Source organism: Berghia stephanieae, chromosome 4 (assembly GCF_034508935.2).
Source record: "Berghia stephanieae isolate SIO BIC M18660-M18661 chromosome 4, UCSD_Bste_1.3, whole genome shotgun sequence".
Taxonomy (NCBI): domain Eukaryota; kingdom Metazoa; phylum Mollusca; class Gastropoda; order Nudibranchia; family Aeolidiidae; genus Berghia; species Berghia stephanieae.
The window spans coordinates 76,487,475-76,508,057 of NC_088363.1; the positions used below are offsets into that span (position 1 = coordinate 76,487,475).

General features: G+C 35.9%; 1 protein-coding gene and 1 non-coding gene across 3 annotated transcripts in view; one reads left to right on the forward strand and one right to left on the reverse strand.

The window, feature by feature from the left end:
• Positions 1 to 2,604: 2,604 nt before the first annotated feature.
• Trnar-ucu (transfer RNA arginine (anticodon UCU)) lies at positions 2,605 to 2,677 on the reverse strand. Its single transcript has one exon. It is a non-coding gene; the product is annotated as a tRNA-Arg (tRNA).
• Positions 2,678 to 2,894: 217 nt separating this feature from the next.
• Positions 2,895 to 20,583, forward strand: part of LOC144971274 (translocation protein SEC62-like) — a 36,276-nt gene continuing 18,587 nt past the window's right edge. Inside the window, exons 1-2 of one of the 2 annotated variants that reach the window (XM_078911882.1) lie at positions 2,909 to 3,101; positions 12,711 to 13,037. In XM_078911882.1, the coding sequence (XP_078768008.1) occupies positions 3,051 to 3,101; positions 12,711 to 13,037 (378 nt within the window). In that variant the 5' untranslated portion in view covers positions 2,909 to 3,050. Of the gene's footprint in view, positions 3,102 to 12,710; positions 13,038 to 20,583 lie in introns of both variants that reach the window. The other variant, XM_078911883.1, reaches the window with a different exon arrangement.

Sequence of the window (20,583 nt, forward strand, 5' to 3'; positions counted from 1 at the left end):
ACTACTACTACTACTACTACTACTACTACTACTACTACTACTACTACTACTACTACTACTACTACTACCACTGCTATTACTACTACTATTTTAAAGTAATTTTAAACCGAAAATTCGCTTAGACAAGACATCAAAACAATTGTCATATTCTGGACTGGGTTGTGGCAGATTTGAAAACGCCAATTCACAATCTTGAAGTTTATGACCTCTGCATCTCATTTCGTGATTAGTTTTAATATCGAATTCCAGAAACCTAAACTCGAAAAAAGACCATCACGTCAAAATAGAAGATCGATCATAGTGATTTTTTTTTTTAAAGACCTTAAAAACGCCATAACATCGATTCAACAAGACGAGAAAAATGAAAGCTTACAATTCTGTACGGAGTGAGCTTCTTAATCGCCAAGCTCCCCTTGAACAACGGATCGTTAAACCATCTGCTCCGTGGATAATTCGAGAATTTAAAATGGCAAAACTTGAACGTCGCCGGAAATGGCGCACGTCCAGACTGAGGATTGACAAGGACATTTTAAAAGAACGAAATACAGTGCAACCGCTGGATAAAAACCCCTGGATAACGACATTGACCTCTGGTCCCGATTCTTTTGCTACATGTTATTAATAGTAAAAATCCCAAAATAGCGACATATGTACATTTGAGTAAAACCCCTTGTTAGCGACATCTTTATGACAATAAGCGGCAGTTGATACTGATACTTGATACCCGACAATCGTCAACTCGTACTCTTAACCAATAAAAAACGCTTTTTTTTCTCAATGAATACAGACAGTGGTCCGACTGTCCAGAACTAAGCCTGGAGGAGGACAGTTGAAGAGGAGACGAACGAGACCGGAAAGACATGGATTGAAATAAGCTGGCTGGTCCAAGACAGAGATGCCTGAATGGAACTTTGTTGGCGCCTTACGTTCCACCAAGGAATCAAGAGGATAAGTAAGTAAGTAAAGCTTGTCAACTTGCCTCAGGCTTCTATAAAACAATTACAACTACTTCAAAACAGTGCAGTAAGATTCGTTTTTGGCAAACGTAAGTTTGATCGTGCAACCCCTTTGTTGGCCTCTCTCCATTGGTTGCCCATTGGAAAGCGCACATATATTATTACAAACAGCGTATCTTGTTTGGTATTGCACCCGAATATCTCACAGATCACGTGGTCATGTGCAAATTTGAAAATTACACTTTGAGATCATGTAATGACCAAACGAAAATTTCGGGAAAAAGATCAAGAACAACATTTGGTGATAGATATTTTGCTTGTTTCGGTCCCGAGAATTGGAATGGTCTGAGGGAGTGCAAGTCGTTGCCTGCCTGTAAAAAGAATCTCAAGACACATCTTTACTGTATTTGCTTTTATTGACGCCATGAACCCTTGGTTTTGACAATCAATTGATTGTGTTGTATGTCTTCTTTTATTTTTTGTTTGTTTGTTTTTTGTTGTTGTTGTTTTTCTTTTTCAAATCGATAATTTACATTGTAAAGTGCCCTGAGCTTGTGTTTTACACGAGAATGAGCGCTGTCTATGTATTATTATTGTTTATTATTATTATTATTATTATTATTATTATTATTATTATTATTATTATTATTATTATTATTATTATTATTATTATTATAATAATAATAATAATAATTTTTAAAATTATTATTATTATTATTAGTATTATCATCATCATCATCATCATCATCATCATCATCATCATCATCATCATCATCATCGTCATCATCATCATCATATCATCATCATCATCGTCATATATTATATTATTATTATTATCATCATCATTATTATTATTATTATTATTATTATTATTATATTATTATTATTATTATTATTATTATTATTATTATTATTATTATTATTATTATATATTATTATTATTATTATTATTATTATCATCATCATCATCATCATCATCATCATCATCATCATCATCATCATCATCATTCATCATCATATCATATTATTATTATTATTATTATTATTATTATTATTATTATTATCATTATTATTATTATCATCAATCATCATCATCATCATCATCATCATCATTATTATTTTTTTTAAAAATTAGTATTATCATTAATTAGTATTGTTGTTGCTATTATTATTATTATTATTATTATTATTATTATTATTATTATTATTATTATTATTATTATCATCATCATCATCATCATTATTATTATTAAAATTTTATTTATAATTTCAACAATTTTTGGAGTAAACACGTAGTTCTTGGAATCAAACATATTGTAAATTTGACGCTGATCACGAATCTGACGTCAACCCCCCATAACAATTTAATTTGATAGCAAAGTTGCAAATAAGTGCACGACGGTCAGCCCAAAATGTTAACTTATTGTTGGACAATATACCTACATCAAGGACAACTACACCAGGTGTCTTTGACCTACATCAATATTTGACACCTCCACCATAATAAAGAGCTCATAAAGAACACCGAATAGCGTCACCCTACTCAGACTTTACAAGCAAGTGCATGTTAAAATAAAAATTAGTAAAAAGAAAAGTAATAATAATAATAATAAAATCAATTCTGAAGAAAAAACCAAAAAAAAACCACCATCCCCAGCGGGATTCGAACCCGCGACCTCTGGATTAGAAGTCCAGCGCGCTATCCACTGCGCTATGGGGACTTGACAACATGTGAGGCTTATTTAATATATATTTATTCAAAGTATTTTGTGTAGAGAAGTAGTTTGGTTATAGTTGTTAAAAAAATTTTTTTCTGGAAATAGATTCAGTTGTTGCTAGAATTTTCGGTTGAAATCTTACACGTTGCTTCTTGTTTCCTTGTTTCATATGCGAGGCAAAGTGCATAATTGATGCAAGGGGTATAACTCCGAGAAAGTCAGCCACCAACGACTTCCTGTGATTTTGGACACTAACTAGAAATATCAACAAGATATTATCTTCACCAGAACCTTCTCTACATACACAGGCAACAGCTGTTTGTTTCATTTTGGAGCGCGTTGAATTCTTAGTGTCTTACAACATACCATAAAGAAAATGTCAGAAAAGAAAAAGAGCAAGCAATCTATGACGACTGATGATGATGAGGTAATTACCTACCATAGTCATCATATAGAGATTCAGTTTCAGTTTTGATATTTTTTTCCCAGCAGAATCCAAATATTCTCACACTCACTCACAGTACAGTCACAGATCACTTCAATAAATGACAACAAAGTTACTGAATTGCATATCATCTGTTTAAAAATCCCTCATACTCAACTTGTCCACGGTGAAAATACAAATTGAAAGAAATGCTAGAACTCTAGAACGAGGAGCTTTCGGTAGGGAGTTTAATTAATAGAAATTCTAAATGAAATGAGTTCTGAAATGTAACTCACACACTTGAAACCAATGTCATATGAGAGAGCTGGCAACGCAGATTACAAAACAGTTTGAATTTTGTTTCAATCTTGATCAGAAATGTAGTTACGGCAGTTCAAAGTCTGAAATTTTAGACAGATTTTTACCCCAAAATTACCGGTGCAAAGTTGTGACCGAAATCGCGTGATGTTAATAATAATAAAAAATGGTTTTAAAACAGTCAATATGGAGTTCTTATCATATATTGTATACCAAAATGTTCGTCTTATCGAGGACAATGCATTTACATTAATAAAGAGGAAGATAATAAACATTTCAAATTAACACATTATTACATAATATGACTATGACGCAAATGTTACATAATTTAAAAGACGTAAGAGTAAGAAACAATTTGCTATATCACTTTTGGATCCCCAATATCTCACTGAAACAATTGCAAATAATTCCCCTCTTTGATTTAATATTTAATACATAGAGAATAAAAAGGGTTAGAGAGTATTTAAATGAAAAGATATAAACATGTTGTGTGATGACATAATGAGTTTATTTTTACCTTTGACAATTTAATTGCATATACATAAAATGGTAGATTGAAAAAGTTAAAATAAATTGAAACGGATTCCCTATTTTAATTAATTAGAAGGAAATTTCTGGCTTTTAATACTTTAAAAAATTCTGCTGAACCACTTTGGGTTTATTGCTATTACATCATTTGAACTGACAATTAATATAATTTGATCCCACTCCCCCCATTCTCTCTCAATGTGCAGGGGTGTCAAAATTTATAACTATAGAACTTCTTACCATAATAATTATTAAGGCTAAGGCATATCTAAACATATGGGAAAGAAACTTGATGGCAAAATAAAATTAAACTTTAAAGCAATTGGAATTTTTTAAATATCGATATTATTAATATCGAATTTCACAAAGAGAAGAAATATACAAACTTTTAAAACAAAAACCACAAAATGCTCATTAAAAAAAGTGGGAAAGTATTTATTCAAAATAAAAGCAAAGTAAATAATAGTACTGAAAATATTATGGACTAATTTTAAAATGATACAGAACTAAATTTAAAATATCGATATCGTCGGGCAGCCATGATGGGAAGATAATGTAAACATGGCATTTCGGCGCAGAGTTAAAAAGTATCTGCGCAGAGATATATAGCCCTGAAATTTGGCATGAATAAAGTTTAGATGTTATTCTAAAAACAAGCGTTTTTTAAAAACACACGTGGTAAATAAAAAAATAAATGCATTTGAAAATTGCCAAATTTTAACTTCATTCTAACTTTTGTAATTTTTAATGGATTTTTCCTGAATTGACACCATTTAAAAGGAAATTGAAAGATGAAAATAATGATACCAAAATATCTGCGATATTCCTCTTTATAACGAAGTTACGCATCTTTAATTGAACCCCCCAAAACGCGAACGGCAATTTCCAGTCACAACTTTGCTATGAGCGAGTTGGGTCACAACTTGACTGCCACTGCTGCTGCTCACTGAACTGCCTACTTTCGGAAGTTGGAAAGCCTCCCGATACCATGACCAGATTTGATTTGAGTTTAGTTATGACATTGATAGTATTGAATCCGGATTGTCTCTAGATCAAGTTCCATTAACTAAAATTAAATGTGTAAGTGTGGGTGAATATGAATATGATTGTAAGTGTTGTGTTGTTTAAGTTAGTCACAACGTATGGACCATGGATACTCATACTCATATGTTCCCAGCACAGATCCAAATACCCAAGTTCGGAAGTAATGTAATATGTAATGTAATGGAACGTGGTAGTGATAGTAGATAGATAGTAGTAATAGTAGGTACTTTGGTAAAAAAATTCAAATTGGGTTGAGCTCAATGAAACCTGTATTCTATATCAATATATAAAGTGCTTTTCAACACGATTCTAATGATACCAAAATTTTGAAAATCAGGTGAGCAGAAGTAAAGTTATGTTAGTTTATAAAAATGTCCTATTTGCCTTTGTTATTTACTGATGGACTTTGTGACATAAAACTGTTGCATTTCCGGTAGGAACCACCATTTGGATTTGAAAACTGGCCTAAAATGGCTGGTGAGGATTTGAGTAAGGATTTTCCTGGAACGAATTACAGGAATGCGATATGCAAGTTTGCCCTGAATTTAATTTTATTAAAAAGTTTAGATGTTAAAATAGCGTGCGGTCGCTGGAATTTTTATTTACAAATTTTTAATTTTTTAATTATCCGAAGCTAACTTATACCCTATTTTATCCTTGATCAAAAGATATACTAAATTGGCATTGATTTGATCATTATAACAACACCAAATGACAGAGTAATTCCTCCTGAAGAAAATAAGACATATAAATCATAAAATCCATCCATAAACAAAAAAATCTATGGAACTTTTTCTGAGACCCATCACTCAAAAGTAAAAAAAAATCGGGGCACAGCGACTAGGCCATTTATGAGCTCACTGCTGAAGTGCCAAATGGACGTTTACCAAAGTACCTAATAATATTAGTAATATAGTAGAGCAATAAGTGTGATTAGTGTGATATTTTAACACTGTGACTGTGATTATTGCCAGACACTGTCTTGCAAAACGATGGACGATATTACACAGACGATTTTTTAGAACTCTGCTCTTTTAAACATTTATCCACATTCCAGAATATGGAAAGTTTAGTAATGCACATAGAGATAAGTAAAGTTGATAAAATTGAATATCAATAAAAGCATAAAATTAACCAACAATAAATCTGTCGATGGATAGTAATAGTAGGTTAATATATATACACATATGCGTCGACATTCATGTGGGTGTCATGGCAGAATGGATAAGTTGTCTGCCTAAGAAGGCTTGTCGGAATCGATGCTGTGTGTTCGAATCCTGGTTCTGCCACTTTTTTTTTTCATCTGTTTTGTTTTCTTTCGACAGAGCATTGCAAATGATAAATGCCCCATCCAACCCCCCCCCCCCCCCCCCCCCCCCCCCCTTTTTTTGTTGTTGTTTTTTTTGGGGGGGGGGGGGGTTGTGTCAATTTTAAAATCTCTTTCTATTAAACAGGTATGTGAATACATAGTAGCGAGTGACTAGTTGTATTTTTTTCAAGTGTGCAATTATACATCATTATTATTGACAGTCAGATCACTACGCTGACAAGAACCCCCCTGGTGACTCAGTTTACACCTAAATAGATAAATAAATAAAACTACATTCTTTTTCTGTACACTGTTGAAATGTTTAACCCTTTGAAATATTACACTGACTTGACCCTTGGACAACCTAAACTATAAAGACTTTAATATCTTTTGCTGTTGCTATATGTTTATAGATATATTAGGTAGTTTTATATTTTTTCAAAAATAAAAATTTATATTAGGTTTTACATAGACAGATAGGCCTTCAAAACCCATTTAATGATACCTTACTTTTAGATCTTGGATAAACGGTTGCAAAGTTATGATGAAAATTTACTATTGCAAAAATCTGTGACTGGAACTGGGAATTTCCTCTCCCCGCCCCCCCCCCCCCCCCCCCAAAGATGAATGACATAATTGATGTCATTAACATTATTATCATTCTGCCTCGTCAGGTCAAAAACTCTTGTCCAAAAATAATGTGGTTAAAATCGTTATATTCATATTATGGCACTTAAGTTATTCCATAAAGCACTCAACTTAATATTGCTCAGAAGATTAATTCAGGGATGAGATGGCCAAGTGGTTAAGGCATTGAACTTCCACCCTGGAGACCCCAGTTCAAGCCCTGCTTCATCACCTTGTTTTTTCATTTAGCAAGAAACTTAGCCCCTATTGCTCAGTTTGTGGCGCTGCACTGCAGCTGATGGTTGGACTATCTTAGTCTTTTCTTGTGATAGACTCTGAGGATGAATGATCGAAATTTCAAATATTAAGTTTATTTTTATTTATCATTCATTTTAACACTAAAGAGCAATGTTTCCATATAAGATGGCTTTCACAATATAAACAATTTTAAGAAAATGCAACATACGATTTAAACCACAAAATATAGAAAAGGAAAATTTTCATTATTATATTTCATCATCATATTTTATCATTCATATTATCACTAAAGAGTAGTGCGGGGCGGTCCTTGGCAAGCTTAAGGACCACGGTCCTACGGTCCTTGGGAAATGAAGACCGCAAGGACCGGTCCTTTTCGACATTGAACATTCCTGAGAGACTGTTGGAAATTCGAACCGGTTTGACCTTTTAGAGCATGGGATCGTTCATTCTTGAACCGTTAAAGACCGCTACACGATGAAAACCGTGGCCTACAGGAGTAAAACACACGGAGTAGTCACACTCATTTCAAATTGTAACCTAATTAGAGAAGAGGGGTGATGCCTTCTTTATTTGCTCACCGTACTTCATTGTTACTTCGATAATTTAATAAAATTTGAAATTTATCCCCATTAACGGAGATAATGGCATCGCCCAAGGCGTTGATCGAGTTGTTCGTGGCGTTGATACACACACGCAACTCCTACCCCCCCCCCTCCCCCCCCCCCCCCCCCCCACACACACACATTAGAGGGCAGCGAGCATTGAAGAGTAAGAGAGAGACGTGAAGTTATAATAAGAGGGGGTGGATGAGGTGATAAGAGGGGTCGATGGTGACTTTTCGCCAGATCTAACAAACTCAGCTACCCATTCATTGCTGAGTAGACAGGGATTCAGAAAAAAATCGACTGCACCCGGGATCGATCTCTGGCCCTTTGCGTATAAAGAGAGTGCTCTATCAACTGAGCTATCGGGGTCCCCAAATATTCTATTGGACTTTTTTAAAATTCAGACGTTATAACTGGGTTTTTTGGAAGGAAGAAACTAATGAAACTCATATTATTTGATTAGTAAAAACACCAAACGAAATTTTAATATTATTGTATTATTTTAAATGACAACACTGCGATAGAAAGGAGTGGTGACAAGAGATGGACAAAAGAAAACAAAAAATCGGATTTGCTACTTGCTAGGTTCGACACACACACACACACACACACACACACACAAACACACACATCTTTTGTAGTCACATACATTTCAAACAATAACCCATTAGAGAAGAGGGGTCATGCCTTCACCATAGATCATTGTCATTGCGATCATTATGGTGTAGTAAATTTTGAAATTTACCCCGTATAATGGAATCGTCCAAGGCGTGCGCCTCCTGTTCCCCCATCTCACACACGAAAGGGCGGTTTGCGGAGTGGAGGTTGGTGGTCGTCTGCCTGTATGGTCGTCTGTGTCGTTTAGTGTATGGCAAAGGGGGGTGGGTGCGATTAATTAAGTGGGATGGGTGGTGATTGGTGGAAGATAGGCAACCGAAGCAACGAATCGCTGGGGAAGTAGTAGGCTATGGCGCGAGACCGTAGGACCGTGGTCCTTGCAAGGACCGCCCCGCACTAGTTGAAAGGTGATAAGAAGTGAGGACCGCCGCCGGTCTTCCCCTCTGGGACGGTCTTCGGTTCACAGCTAAAAGACCGTCGGACCGCGGTCCAGACCGGTCTTCAGCGCGGCACTACTAAAGAGTAATGTTTCCATATATAATGGCTTTCACAATATAAACAATTTTAAGAAAATGCAACATATGATTTAGACCAAAATATAGAGAAGGAAAATTTTGACACAATCAAGGAGATAAATCTCTTAGATAATTCAAGAACAAAATAATTATGGAATGGTTTTGTGCAAACGTACAATTGGGTGGATAGCCATGTCACTTATTATCTTTTGGTTAAGCTGTTGCTCTTATGATTCATTGCTATTATTATTTTACTGTTAATACACCTAAATAGGTAAACAGGTATTTCCTAATTGTCTGTTTTTTAAATTTTAAAATAATTTAATGTATTTTTCAGATTCATTCAGATCTGTTTTTACTCTTTTGTTACTTTGTTTATTGCAGTTGTTGTTATTATTATATGTATTATCATCGTCGTCATCATCATCATAATCAGCTCCATTTATTTAAGCCTTCTTTATATTGACAGTGAAGCGAATGGAAATTATATTTATAAAAGAGAGAGAGAGAGAGAGAGGGAGAGAGAGGAGAGAGAGAGAGAGGAGGAGAGAGAGAGAGAGAGAGAGAGAGAGAGAGAGAGAGAGAGAGAGAGGAAAGAGAGGAGAGGAGAGAGAGAGAGAAGAGAGAGAGAGAGAGAGAGAGAGAGAGGGGAGAGAGAGAGAGAAGAGAGAGAGAGAGAGAGAGAGAGAGAGAGAGAGAGAGAGTTCAGGTGATTTTTTTTTTTTACTTGATGACCAATAGCTAAAACTATTGATAAAGCAAAGCTTATGGGTAATTAAACTATAAAAATGTGTGCCAGCTGCAACAGATGTTCTTCAAAAATTACATATGTAGTGCATCTTAGGATATAATAGGCAGGTGAGGGAATCTTGTGGAACTTTAGCTATTCTGCGATTGGAGGGACACCTAACTTATGGCAGTATATACAGCTTAAAGTTAGGAAAAATGTGTGACTGAAATACTGCAATCCAATTTATAATCAAGCATAACACAGCATGAGCTCAGTGTAGAGCTTTGAAAATTTTAGACACAACCATTCAAAATTATTAATTGGTAAGTGAGAAAGAATTTTTGAGTGAAAATGATTAATATGATCAGAGTTTAAACCACTGAAATCAGGGTAATATAATAGTAATAGTGTGCATATCACAAAGGCAGCATTTTGTCTAAATCTTTATATTGAAATAAGATTAGGATGTAATAGTCATATATTCAGGCAATTCTGGTCTGTACTGTTGTATACTCCAAAGAGAGACCCAAGTATTTTTTTTCCAGGGTTGATTACAAATAAATACAAGTGTTATACCAGATATACTCTTTTTACACAACAATATCTCGATGAACCGTTTATTGAAAGTAATCAAATAGCACAGTCATGTTCAGGGCTGCATTCCCTTTCAAAAAATATAATTTTGATTTAAGTAACTAAACTTAACTTATTTACAAATCATTTGTCACTACCAAAGCTTATGAAATTGAATATTTAATTGTCGGTTGAAAGAATAAAACTTGATTTACATTCTTGTCGTTCCATTGAAATATCTGAGTAGAGAATTTCATGCTTCTGAGATCTCTGCCATTCTGAGGAGGATACTTCTACTTTAGTTCTCATCACTTGTGGCATCATGTGCACTTTTTTGATTTTCTTAATTTTTAAATCTTTTATTACTATTTTGCATGGGTTTGGATAATTTTCATTTGCTTTGCACTCTTGGCATATTTGCCCTTGATGTTCACCTCTACAAAGTATTTTATTTGCGGTGGATTATCTTATTGACCGACACTCAAATTCTGCTCCTTCTTAATACTTAACTTATTTACTACTATTATTTTTATCATTTACAATATATTATATATATCAAATCACTATTGCACATCACCCAACTCTTTCCTAAGCCCAAACATTCCATTTCCACAAAGTCCACATAGTTCTTACACTCTCCATTTTACTTTGTTTAACAAAACCTTTTGGAAACATTTCATGAACATTGTTTTTTGCAAAACGGAATAAAAGTGCGATCTGTCAAATAAATCTCTCCAAGCTTGTTGACCTCTTGCTACATTGGGTACAAAGTAAAGGCAATTCAACTCATTTTGTTGTTTTGAAGAGCAATGCTCCTGTGAAATTATCAACTTGAGCAGTTTGGAGCACAGTTTATGAAAGATTTTTGTGTTCTGACCATATAATAATAGCTGCCCTGATCCATTGACAATGTCATCATTTTTTTTTTATTGTTTGTTTGTTTCGGCTCCATTTTGCTTAATATATTTATTTATATTTTAGTTTTCTTTCTTTGCTGTTTGGATTTCATGGGGTTTGATATTCATTTTTGTTAGTTTCCATGAAATTCAGTCTGGGAGAATTTGTATATGGTTGTATTTAAATTGGTCAATTCCAGTCTGATATATCAGATACATTAATTTTTTTGTTCATTTTTATCTATGTGTCATTTCTTGGCCCTTATGGAGGCTATCTGGAGTAATTCGTAGTGGTTCCCTTGCAATTCCTACTTTTCCAAATGAACTTGTGAGCACGATAGTCTGCAATGAAAATAATGCGGTTATATGACACTATCTCCAGATGCTCCATGTCAGTTGTTTCATTGGCATTCCTCTACTTTATAAAATGAAATGGCAGCCAGAACACCTAGACATGCATTTCAAACCTTGCCCTCAAAGAAAATTCCATTCAAAAACAATGACTCAGCTGTCAGCCAACTCAAACATCTTAAGGATTGGACTACTGTAGCAGAAGTGTGTGTGAGTTCTGATAGATGATTCCTCATATTTTGCTCAAATGTTGATTTAGTGGGTTGCTCACCACAGTCCTAAACCCTCTTCTTGCTCTTGGTAAGGTTCCTGAGCTCTCATAGTGGGCAGGAAAGCACTTACTGTCTTCAATCCCCCTTTATCTGTTTTTCAGCATGCTTTCTGTCTTTGTCTTGGGATGAGATTACTTGGTTTTGTCCTGACCCTGGCCGGATACCCTAGCTGGGAGGGAAACAGTAAAGTGTATAGTTTGAGTTTTGAGAGATGATATTTTTTGTCTTGTAAATCATCTATCTCTCTGTTATGCACTGTATTATGTTTTGTTTACAGATTATATATGATTTGTAACTTTTGAGTGTATTCCCCTTAGTGGGGACCTGGGCTTGTTTCTGGATGAGCCTTTTAGGTGATCTCAAACTAAGTACTTTGATAGTGTGCTGTTGGAATCAAAATCTTTCCTATTTGAACAAATCCCCCTTTGTCTTACCTTTTCTTGGTTGCTTTAATTGTAATTTTAGAACTTTTTACTATCCCATTTTCTTCCTTTTTAATGGCTCTGAAATGACCTTAATGTATTGCAAGTGCTATAAAACCCTTAAAAACAAACAAACCTTCGCTTGCTCTTTTTTCACATTCCTCAAAATGTTTTTTAAGAGCCATCCTCTCTCAGGGAAAGCCTATAGCATTGATTTGGGATTTAGCATAGCAGGGTTTGCCAACTCTTGAAAAGACTTCAGCAAATATTCATTTAAGGTCCAAGGAAATGTTTCTCTCTTGCTTTCCGCTTGCCTTTATTAGTTGCAGCTTAATACAACACTGTGCTGACATGGGATCGCTTCACCATATGTTCTGACTTTCATCTTGAGTTGATGCAAAGTCTTAATAAGCAATGATGGCTTTTTCTTATTTCAATTTTTGGACTGGGACTTTTTGGTGTTTTCGTTTTTATTTATATTCTTTTGAATTTAAATTCTCCGTGATCATTGAACTTGAAAATGGCCAGCCTTATTTTTCACAGGAAAGGGAGAGTGAAAATGAGAGTGATGCACAAGGAACTGGAAATAGTGAAAATGAGAATGATGATGTACAAGGAACTGGGCATAGTGAAAATGAGAGTGATGATGTTCAAGGAACTGGACATAGTGAAAATGAGAGTGATGATGTACAAGGAACTGGACATAGTGAAAATGAGATTGATGATGTACAAGGAACTGGACATAGTGAAAATGAAAATGATCATGAACACGGAACTGGACATGCTTGTTGTAAAGAAGGAGATTGTGGAAATAATACTTCATATAGGAAAAACAAGAAGGAATGGTGGAATGATGATGAAGAAGATGAGGTAAAAATACATATTCTTTCATTAACTCCCATTGACTCACAAACCATTGACACGGCACTGAAATTGAACTGACAATTACCATTGTACAAAGCCTTTTAGTCCTTTTCAATTTCAACATTGTTCCATTCTCTTTGCAGACAATTTATGATATATTGTATCTCTTCCTCTGCTTTATTTGGCACAGTGCTCCACACCATTCTCATGTCATCTTACGGCAGAGGAACATTGGCTCCTGATTTAGAGCTGGACTATTTCAGTCTATTTTTGTTGTCACTGCTTCCCTCATTCTCATTTATCTTTTTTTATGTCACTTTGTGTTCTTGTTCTTGAACAAGGCCATCAGATTTTACTCAGGTCCTGCCTCGATTTGTTTTGTTTCGAGGAAGACAAATGAATTTCTATTTTGTGAGGTAAAATTTTTTCCATATAAATCATCTCTCTATATTGTATTATCATTTATTCTTGAATATACTTTTTACAACCATTCCTGATTGGTGTCACACCTGGGTCGCAGAGGTAATATCTGATGTACTTTTAAAAGGAAAGCTTCCACATCTACGAATCTATGAAGACAATTGCTATCTAGCCAGGTAAACCTGGAAAGGAGGGGGACAGCCCATCTCTATACCATTCCAATATCACACCAATCCTGGCTTTACAAACTTACAGCATATGATATTAAATTAATTGGGACCGATCTTAGACACAGCCCTGTCTCCAGAGAAGGCTGGCTTCAGATGCAGGGAATGAATGATGGATAAAGTCAGTTCCCTCAGTTTGATTCCAAATTGAGCAAAATATGAACAGAATCCATGAACTGGGGCTGTAATGATAAGCTAAACCCATCATCCGTTTGATCAGGAAGAGGGAGTTCCACAGGGTAGCATTCTGTTTCCTATGGGCTAATTCAGAAACTTGCAAAGATGATAAAATGGAAAAAGAACAGGTACATTAGAGGAAAAATATATCCACATTGCTCTTAGGAGGTTCTACTGGGTGGGGTCTTTGACCTCCCATGGTGGGCAGGAGGTCATGCAGGAGGTAACGTTGTGTCTTCTATCCCCTTATGTCTGTTTTCCGAGTTGCTTTCTGCCTTTGTCTTAGAATAGGATTACTTGGTTTTGTCCTAGACCTAGTCTGAGTTCTTGACTGTGAGGGACACAGTCAAATGTCTAGTTATAGTTTTGGGAGATGATATTTTTTTCCTTGTAAATCATATCTCTGTTATGTATTGTTATATATATATATATATATATATATATATATATATATATTATATATATATATATATTATAATATATTATATATATATATATATATATATATATATATATATATATATATATATATATATATGAATCATCATCCAGAACGACCTCTGTCTGGTTCTCTGACTCATTTTCACTGAGGACAATTTGTGTCTTTCTCTTTTTGCCCTTCCCTCTCCCTTTCTACTTCGGTGCCAATCTCTCTGCTTTATTTTTTTTTTCCCCCTTTCCTGACGTTTTCTTTCTTACTCAGTCATCTTTGTAGCCTCTTTTTCTGCCTTCCTATTAGCAGCGGCTGTTAAAGGACAAACTGTTTAGCAACTATCTACACATCTAGGTATAGGAAATGAAAAAAGCATAAAACAGTGTTTGCACCCATTTTAAAGACCCATTTAAGTTGTTTGGTTGGTAATGGAAAGGACATGCAAAAAATGCCCTTTCCCTCACCGAACAACCTGATTTCAGGGCACAATGGAGATTCAACATCAATTTGACAAAAGAAATTCTTAAATATAGATCCCAGGAGGCAGTTTTAAGCCACTCATTGTATTTCTACTGTTAGAGGAGTTACATTTGGCTTATTTGTAAATAAGGCCGGATGATGTGCAACCCATAAGACAAGGAACATTTTCATCTTACTAAATCTTACCTGAACAAAATTGTCAATGTGAGTGAGCTTTCGCTACAACTTGAAATTTAGACAGTTTGTGGTGGTGGAAGCAGTCTTCGTAGATGATGTAATCGGGTTATGACAATTAAAGTCATTCAATTAAAGGCATATCAAAACAAAAACTCCCGTGTGTTTATTTGGTCAGTCAGGGCTGATGGTCGGTCAGGGAAGGTACGACTCTAAATGTGTCACAAGTGCCATAAAACCCTTAATGATCAGAACCTAAGTAAGTAGATTACTCTAGACTGCAGCCTTACCTATTGGGTCCATTTCAAGCGTGCTGCCCAGAAGATAGAGAAATACAATACTTTTCTGAGGCAGCTAGTGGAATTTACTTGGGGTGCTGACCAGGCACTCCTGGGGGCATATTTACTGGTACTGTGCTCCGCTGCAGCATTCTGCACTAACACATGGGGTAGAAGTTAGAGCCAAATGCTGCAGATCAATACACATAAATCTGGAATGCTACCATTAACAACCAAAGAATGGGGCACGGTTATGACAGCAAGCAATCCAACCAACCCTGCCCCGTGTCAGGTTGGAGGCGATTACTGGATGTTGATTTAACAAAATACAGAAGAAATGGAGGATAGCCCTTCTCAACTGCAAAATAGATGGTGCCCCAAGTGCAAACAGAATGAAACTCGGCAGCCCTTATACTTCCATGACTTCACAGGGGGGTAAATTTGGAGTATTGAATTTGTCTTGGAAGAATGAACTGGGATAGAAGTTACATGGATTCTCTACCAGTAAAAGGAGACATTTTTGTGATGGCTGATAGACTATGGTCTGGGATCTTCCCAACGGTCTGATCTGGAGAATGTGCAGAGTGACCATTCACACTTGAGGAGTTGGGTGCCTGCCTCCGTGACACAAATGTCACAGCACCGGGTCCTGACAACATCAATTATGAAATACTCCGACATCTTCCACAGGACAGTCTGGTTGTCCTTTTGAATATATATAACAAGATATGGACAACACAGACTTTTCCACCTAGTTGGAATCTGGCCACCGTGATTCCAATCCCAAAACCTGGGAAAAACCATTCGGACGCTTCAAACTACCGACCAATCTCCCTCACCAGCTGCCTGTGCAAGCTGATGGAGAAAATGGTCAACAAGCATCTGATGTTCTACTTGGAACACAACAACTCCCTCTCCGACCTCCAATGTGGCTTTCGAAAGAACAGATCAACTGTTGATCACCTTGTTCGATGAGAGAGCTTCATTCGCGAGACCATTGCCAAAGGTGAGCACTTGGTAGCAATCTTCTTTGACCTCGAGAAGGCCTTTGACACAACTTGGAAATTCTGAATCCTCAAAGATCTGCACAATCTTGGTCTATGAGGAAACCTTCAAATGTTTGTCAGAGCATTCTTAAGCAACAGATCCTTTCAGGTCAAAGCGGGATCCACCTTTTCTGATCCGTTTGATCAGGAAGAGGGAGTTCCACAGGGTAGCATTCTGTTTCCTATTCTGTTTGAGATTAAAATAAACTCAATAGTGAATGCAATGAGACAGAATTTTGACAGTTCCTTATATGTTGATGACTTTCTTGTATGCTATCGAAGTAAATCGAGTATGGACACCATTGAGAGACAGTTACAACTCCAAATAAACAAACTGTCGGAGTGGGCAAATCTCAATGGCTTCTCCTTCTCCCCATCAAAAGCAGTAGCTGTCCACTTCTGCCGAAAACGCACCTGCATCAGACAGCCTGACCTTTATCTCAACAATTCCAGAATTGAGGTAAAGGACAAAGCCCGATTCCTGGGTTTGATCTTTGTTGAAACAAAATTTCCTTGCCCATATCAAAGGTCTCAGACTGCGATGCATGAAAGCAATGAGAATAATGAGGGTTCTGTCGAGCATGGAATAGGGTTCGGACACTAACACTCTTTTAAAGATATACCGAAACCTTATTCGATTTCGATCAAAATTGGACTACACATCTCTGTAAAACCATCCTACTTAGGCATGCTGGACCCAATTCATCATCAGGGACTGCGCTTGGCACTCTGATCTTTCCGCTCTTCTCCAGTGGCAAGCCTTTATGCTGAGGCAGATGAGCCACCTCTCCATCTCAGGAGGAAAAAACTATATTACAAACATACACAAACTATACTCACATCTTCACGGATGGTTCAAAGAGCACAGATGCAGCAGGGTGTGCCTATCACTCATCGGAAGGCACCGGATCACTTCGCCTGGATAAAAATGTTTTGATCTTTACAGCGGAATCGAGAGCAATCCGAAATGCTCTCCGTTTCACTGAGAGGTCGAATAAAAACAAATTCTTGATCTTGTTTGACTCGCTGTCCATACTTAAGGGGATCTCAAATTTTTATTGCACCGATCCAAGAATCACAAGTATCTTGGAAGGTGAACGAAGAAGCGGATCGACTGGCAAAAGAGGCGCTGAGCCAAGAATTACAAGAGAGCCGTAAAATCCCACACGCAGATTTAAAGATCAATATAAAAAAATACGTCCGAAAGGAATAGGAACGATCCTGGAGTCGAGATGTACATAACAAATTAAGACTGACCTCGGCCCCAGACCCAACTCGGGGCTAAAAAGAAGAGACTAGGTCAAAATAACTCGACTCCGGATCAGACATACTGCCCTCACTCACCCCTTCCTTCTGGAGAGGGATGAAAAACCCCTCTGCAGAAGATGTAACTGTGACCTCGCAGTTCAACATTTTTAAATTGAATGTACAGAGTTAGAACAAATAAGGTCACAACATTATGAAAACAAGGACTTGAAGTCTCTGTTCCAGTCAGTCGATCCGCTTACAATTTTAAAGTATCTGCAGGAATGTGAACTCCTGCAGAAATTGTAAATAATTATTTTAAAATAAGAAACATGTAACTATTATGATTTTATAAAAATTTTATTACAACAGTACACGATTGAGCAGCTATGGCCCCTCGGCCGATAAAAATTGATAATAGACAGAAACTCCTAAATAGTGTCGAAAGCGCCGTTAAACACCTAAAAACAAACAAACAATGTGCAGAGTGTCTGATAATATTTAGGAGTTTTGAGACAGTCAATGAGTATGGATTTTTTTTGCAGAATGTGTAGACTGTCATAATCTTTTAGTGTAAACGATAGAAGCTGCTGCAACAGAGTGTACTCCTCGTGATATGATCATGGGCAGGTGTTTGGGAAAGAAAACAAGTAGTCTTATGTCAAGACACACAGATAGATTGTTCTTGGAATCTACTTCTGTTTCCCTGTTTGGCCTAGTCTACCTTTGGCACTTAATTTCTTATGCTTTCAAATGCAGACCCATAATCTTTTCCTTTTTCCAGTCCTTCTGTTACTGGTGATGAAATTACCTCAAATATTTTATACAGAACTATAAAAGCCCTAAAACAAAAGCAACAAAAAAATTTCAAAAAGGTATAAAAACAAACAAACCCTTAGATAATTGTCACAAAATTGAAATAGCTTCAATAGATATATTTTATTCACACACAGTGAGTTCATTATGTCGGTATTCAAATTGGTGTCTTGAACTTGATATGTTTATGTAGTGCATATTTACAAATTTCACCATGCTCTGAGGCCCTTTACCAATTAACTGCTGACTGGGTGGGGTTCCTGACCTTCGATAGTGGGCAGGAATGCACTTTTACTGTGTCTTCTATTCCCCTATATCTGTTTTCCAACATGCTTTCTGTCTTCGTCTTGGGATGAGATTACTTGGTTTTATCCAGGCCCTGGCTGGGAGATAAACAGTCAAATGTATAGTTAAGAGTTCTGGGAGATGATATTTTTTTGTCCTGTAAATCATCTCTCTGTTGTGCACTTTAAAATTTTTGTTTTACATATGATTTGTAAACATTTGAGTGTATTTCTCTTCTTAGTGGGATTTTGTGCTGGTGTCTGGGTGATACTTTTAAGTGGTCTTTAACTAAGTACACTGATAGTCTGCTCTTGGAATCTACATCTTTTCCCTATTTGAACCATTCCCCTTTGTCTTACTTTTTCCACAAGTCCTTTTAATTGTACATCTAGAATGTTTTTACTGTCCAATTTTCTTCTTTTTTACTGGCGCTGAAGTGACCTAAATGTATTGCAAGCGCCGTAAAACCCTTAAATACAAATACATACAATTAACAATTAACTGCTGTACTCTGGTAAAATATGCATTTTAAAATTTGGCCAGAAAACTCTTCCTTCAACTATCTATTGACTTAAATGACCTTCATCTTGGCAAAAACTTTCAAACCTGGGGCCTTGCAAAGTCCCGGGTTTGAGAGTTTTTATCAAGATGAGGGTCATTTTAAAATCAAATCATATTTGAAGGACGAGTTTTTAAATTTTTTAATACATATTTTTCCAGAGTAGGGCAGTTAACTGGCTAATTGACTGAAACACTCACTCTCATTGGTGATTCATTATTCTGATGATTCTCTAATCCAAACAGATTGATTGGGATGAATGTGTCCTTTTACAAATACAATATCTGGGTGGGGTTCCCGACCTCCCATAGTTGGCAGGGAGGTACTTGCTGTGTCTTCTATCCCCCTATATCTTTTTTCCAATTTCTTTCTGTCTTTGTCTTTGAATGAGATGCTTAGTTTTGTCCTGGCCCTGGCTGAGAGGGAAACAATCAAATGTATAGTTAGTTTTGGGAGATGATATTTTTTTCCTTGTAAATCATCTCTCTGTTATGCACATTATTATGTTTTGTATACATATTATATATGATTTGTAATCATTTGAGTGCATTGCTTTTAGTAGGGACCTGTACTTGTGTCTGAATGAGACTTTTAGGTGATCTCAAACTAAGTACTTTGATAGTGTGCTCTTGGAATCTACATCTGTTTCCTATTTGAACCAATTCCCCTTTTGTCTTCCCTTTTCTTGGGTGCTTTAATTGTAATTCTAGAATTTTTTACTTTTCCATTTTCTTCCTTTTTACTGGCGCTGATATTACCTTGATGTGTTGCAAGTGCCGTAAAACCCTTAAAAACAAACAAACAAACAATTGGTTTTGTCCTGACCCTTGTCGGAGTCCTTGGCTGGGAGGGAAACTGTTGAATGTATATTTATAGTTTTGGGAGATGATATTTTTTTTCCTTGTAAATCATCTCTCTGTTATGTACTGTTTTTTTTGCTTTTTTTCATTTTTAACATATGATTTGTTAACATTCGAGTGTATTCCTCTTAGTGGGATCTTCTGCTGATGTCTAGGTGAAACATTTAGGTAAAATCAAACTAAGTACACTAAGTGCGCTCTTGGAATCTACATCTGTTCCCTATGTGTACCACTCCCCTTTATCTTACTTTTTCCTCAAGTCCTTTTAATTGTTCATCTAGAATGTTTTTACTATCCAATTTTCATCCTTTTTACTGGAGCTGATATGACTTAAATGTGTTGCAAGCACCGTAAAACCCTTAAAAACAAAGAAATACTATATAAATGTTGACTAAGTGATTTGATAAAAATAGGCATAGTTCAGTTCAGATAATGATTCATAATGAATGAACAATATTTTGATTTTGGTCAGACAAGTAAATTTGTGTTGTCTCTGTAACATTGTCTTTATGCAATGTCATTTTCATTTGGTTATTTGCTTGTATTTATTGT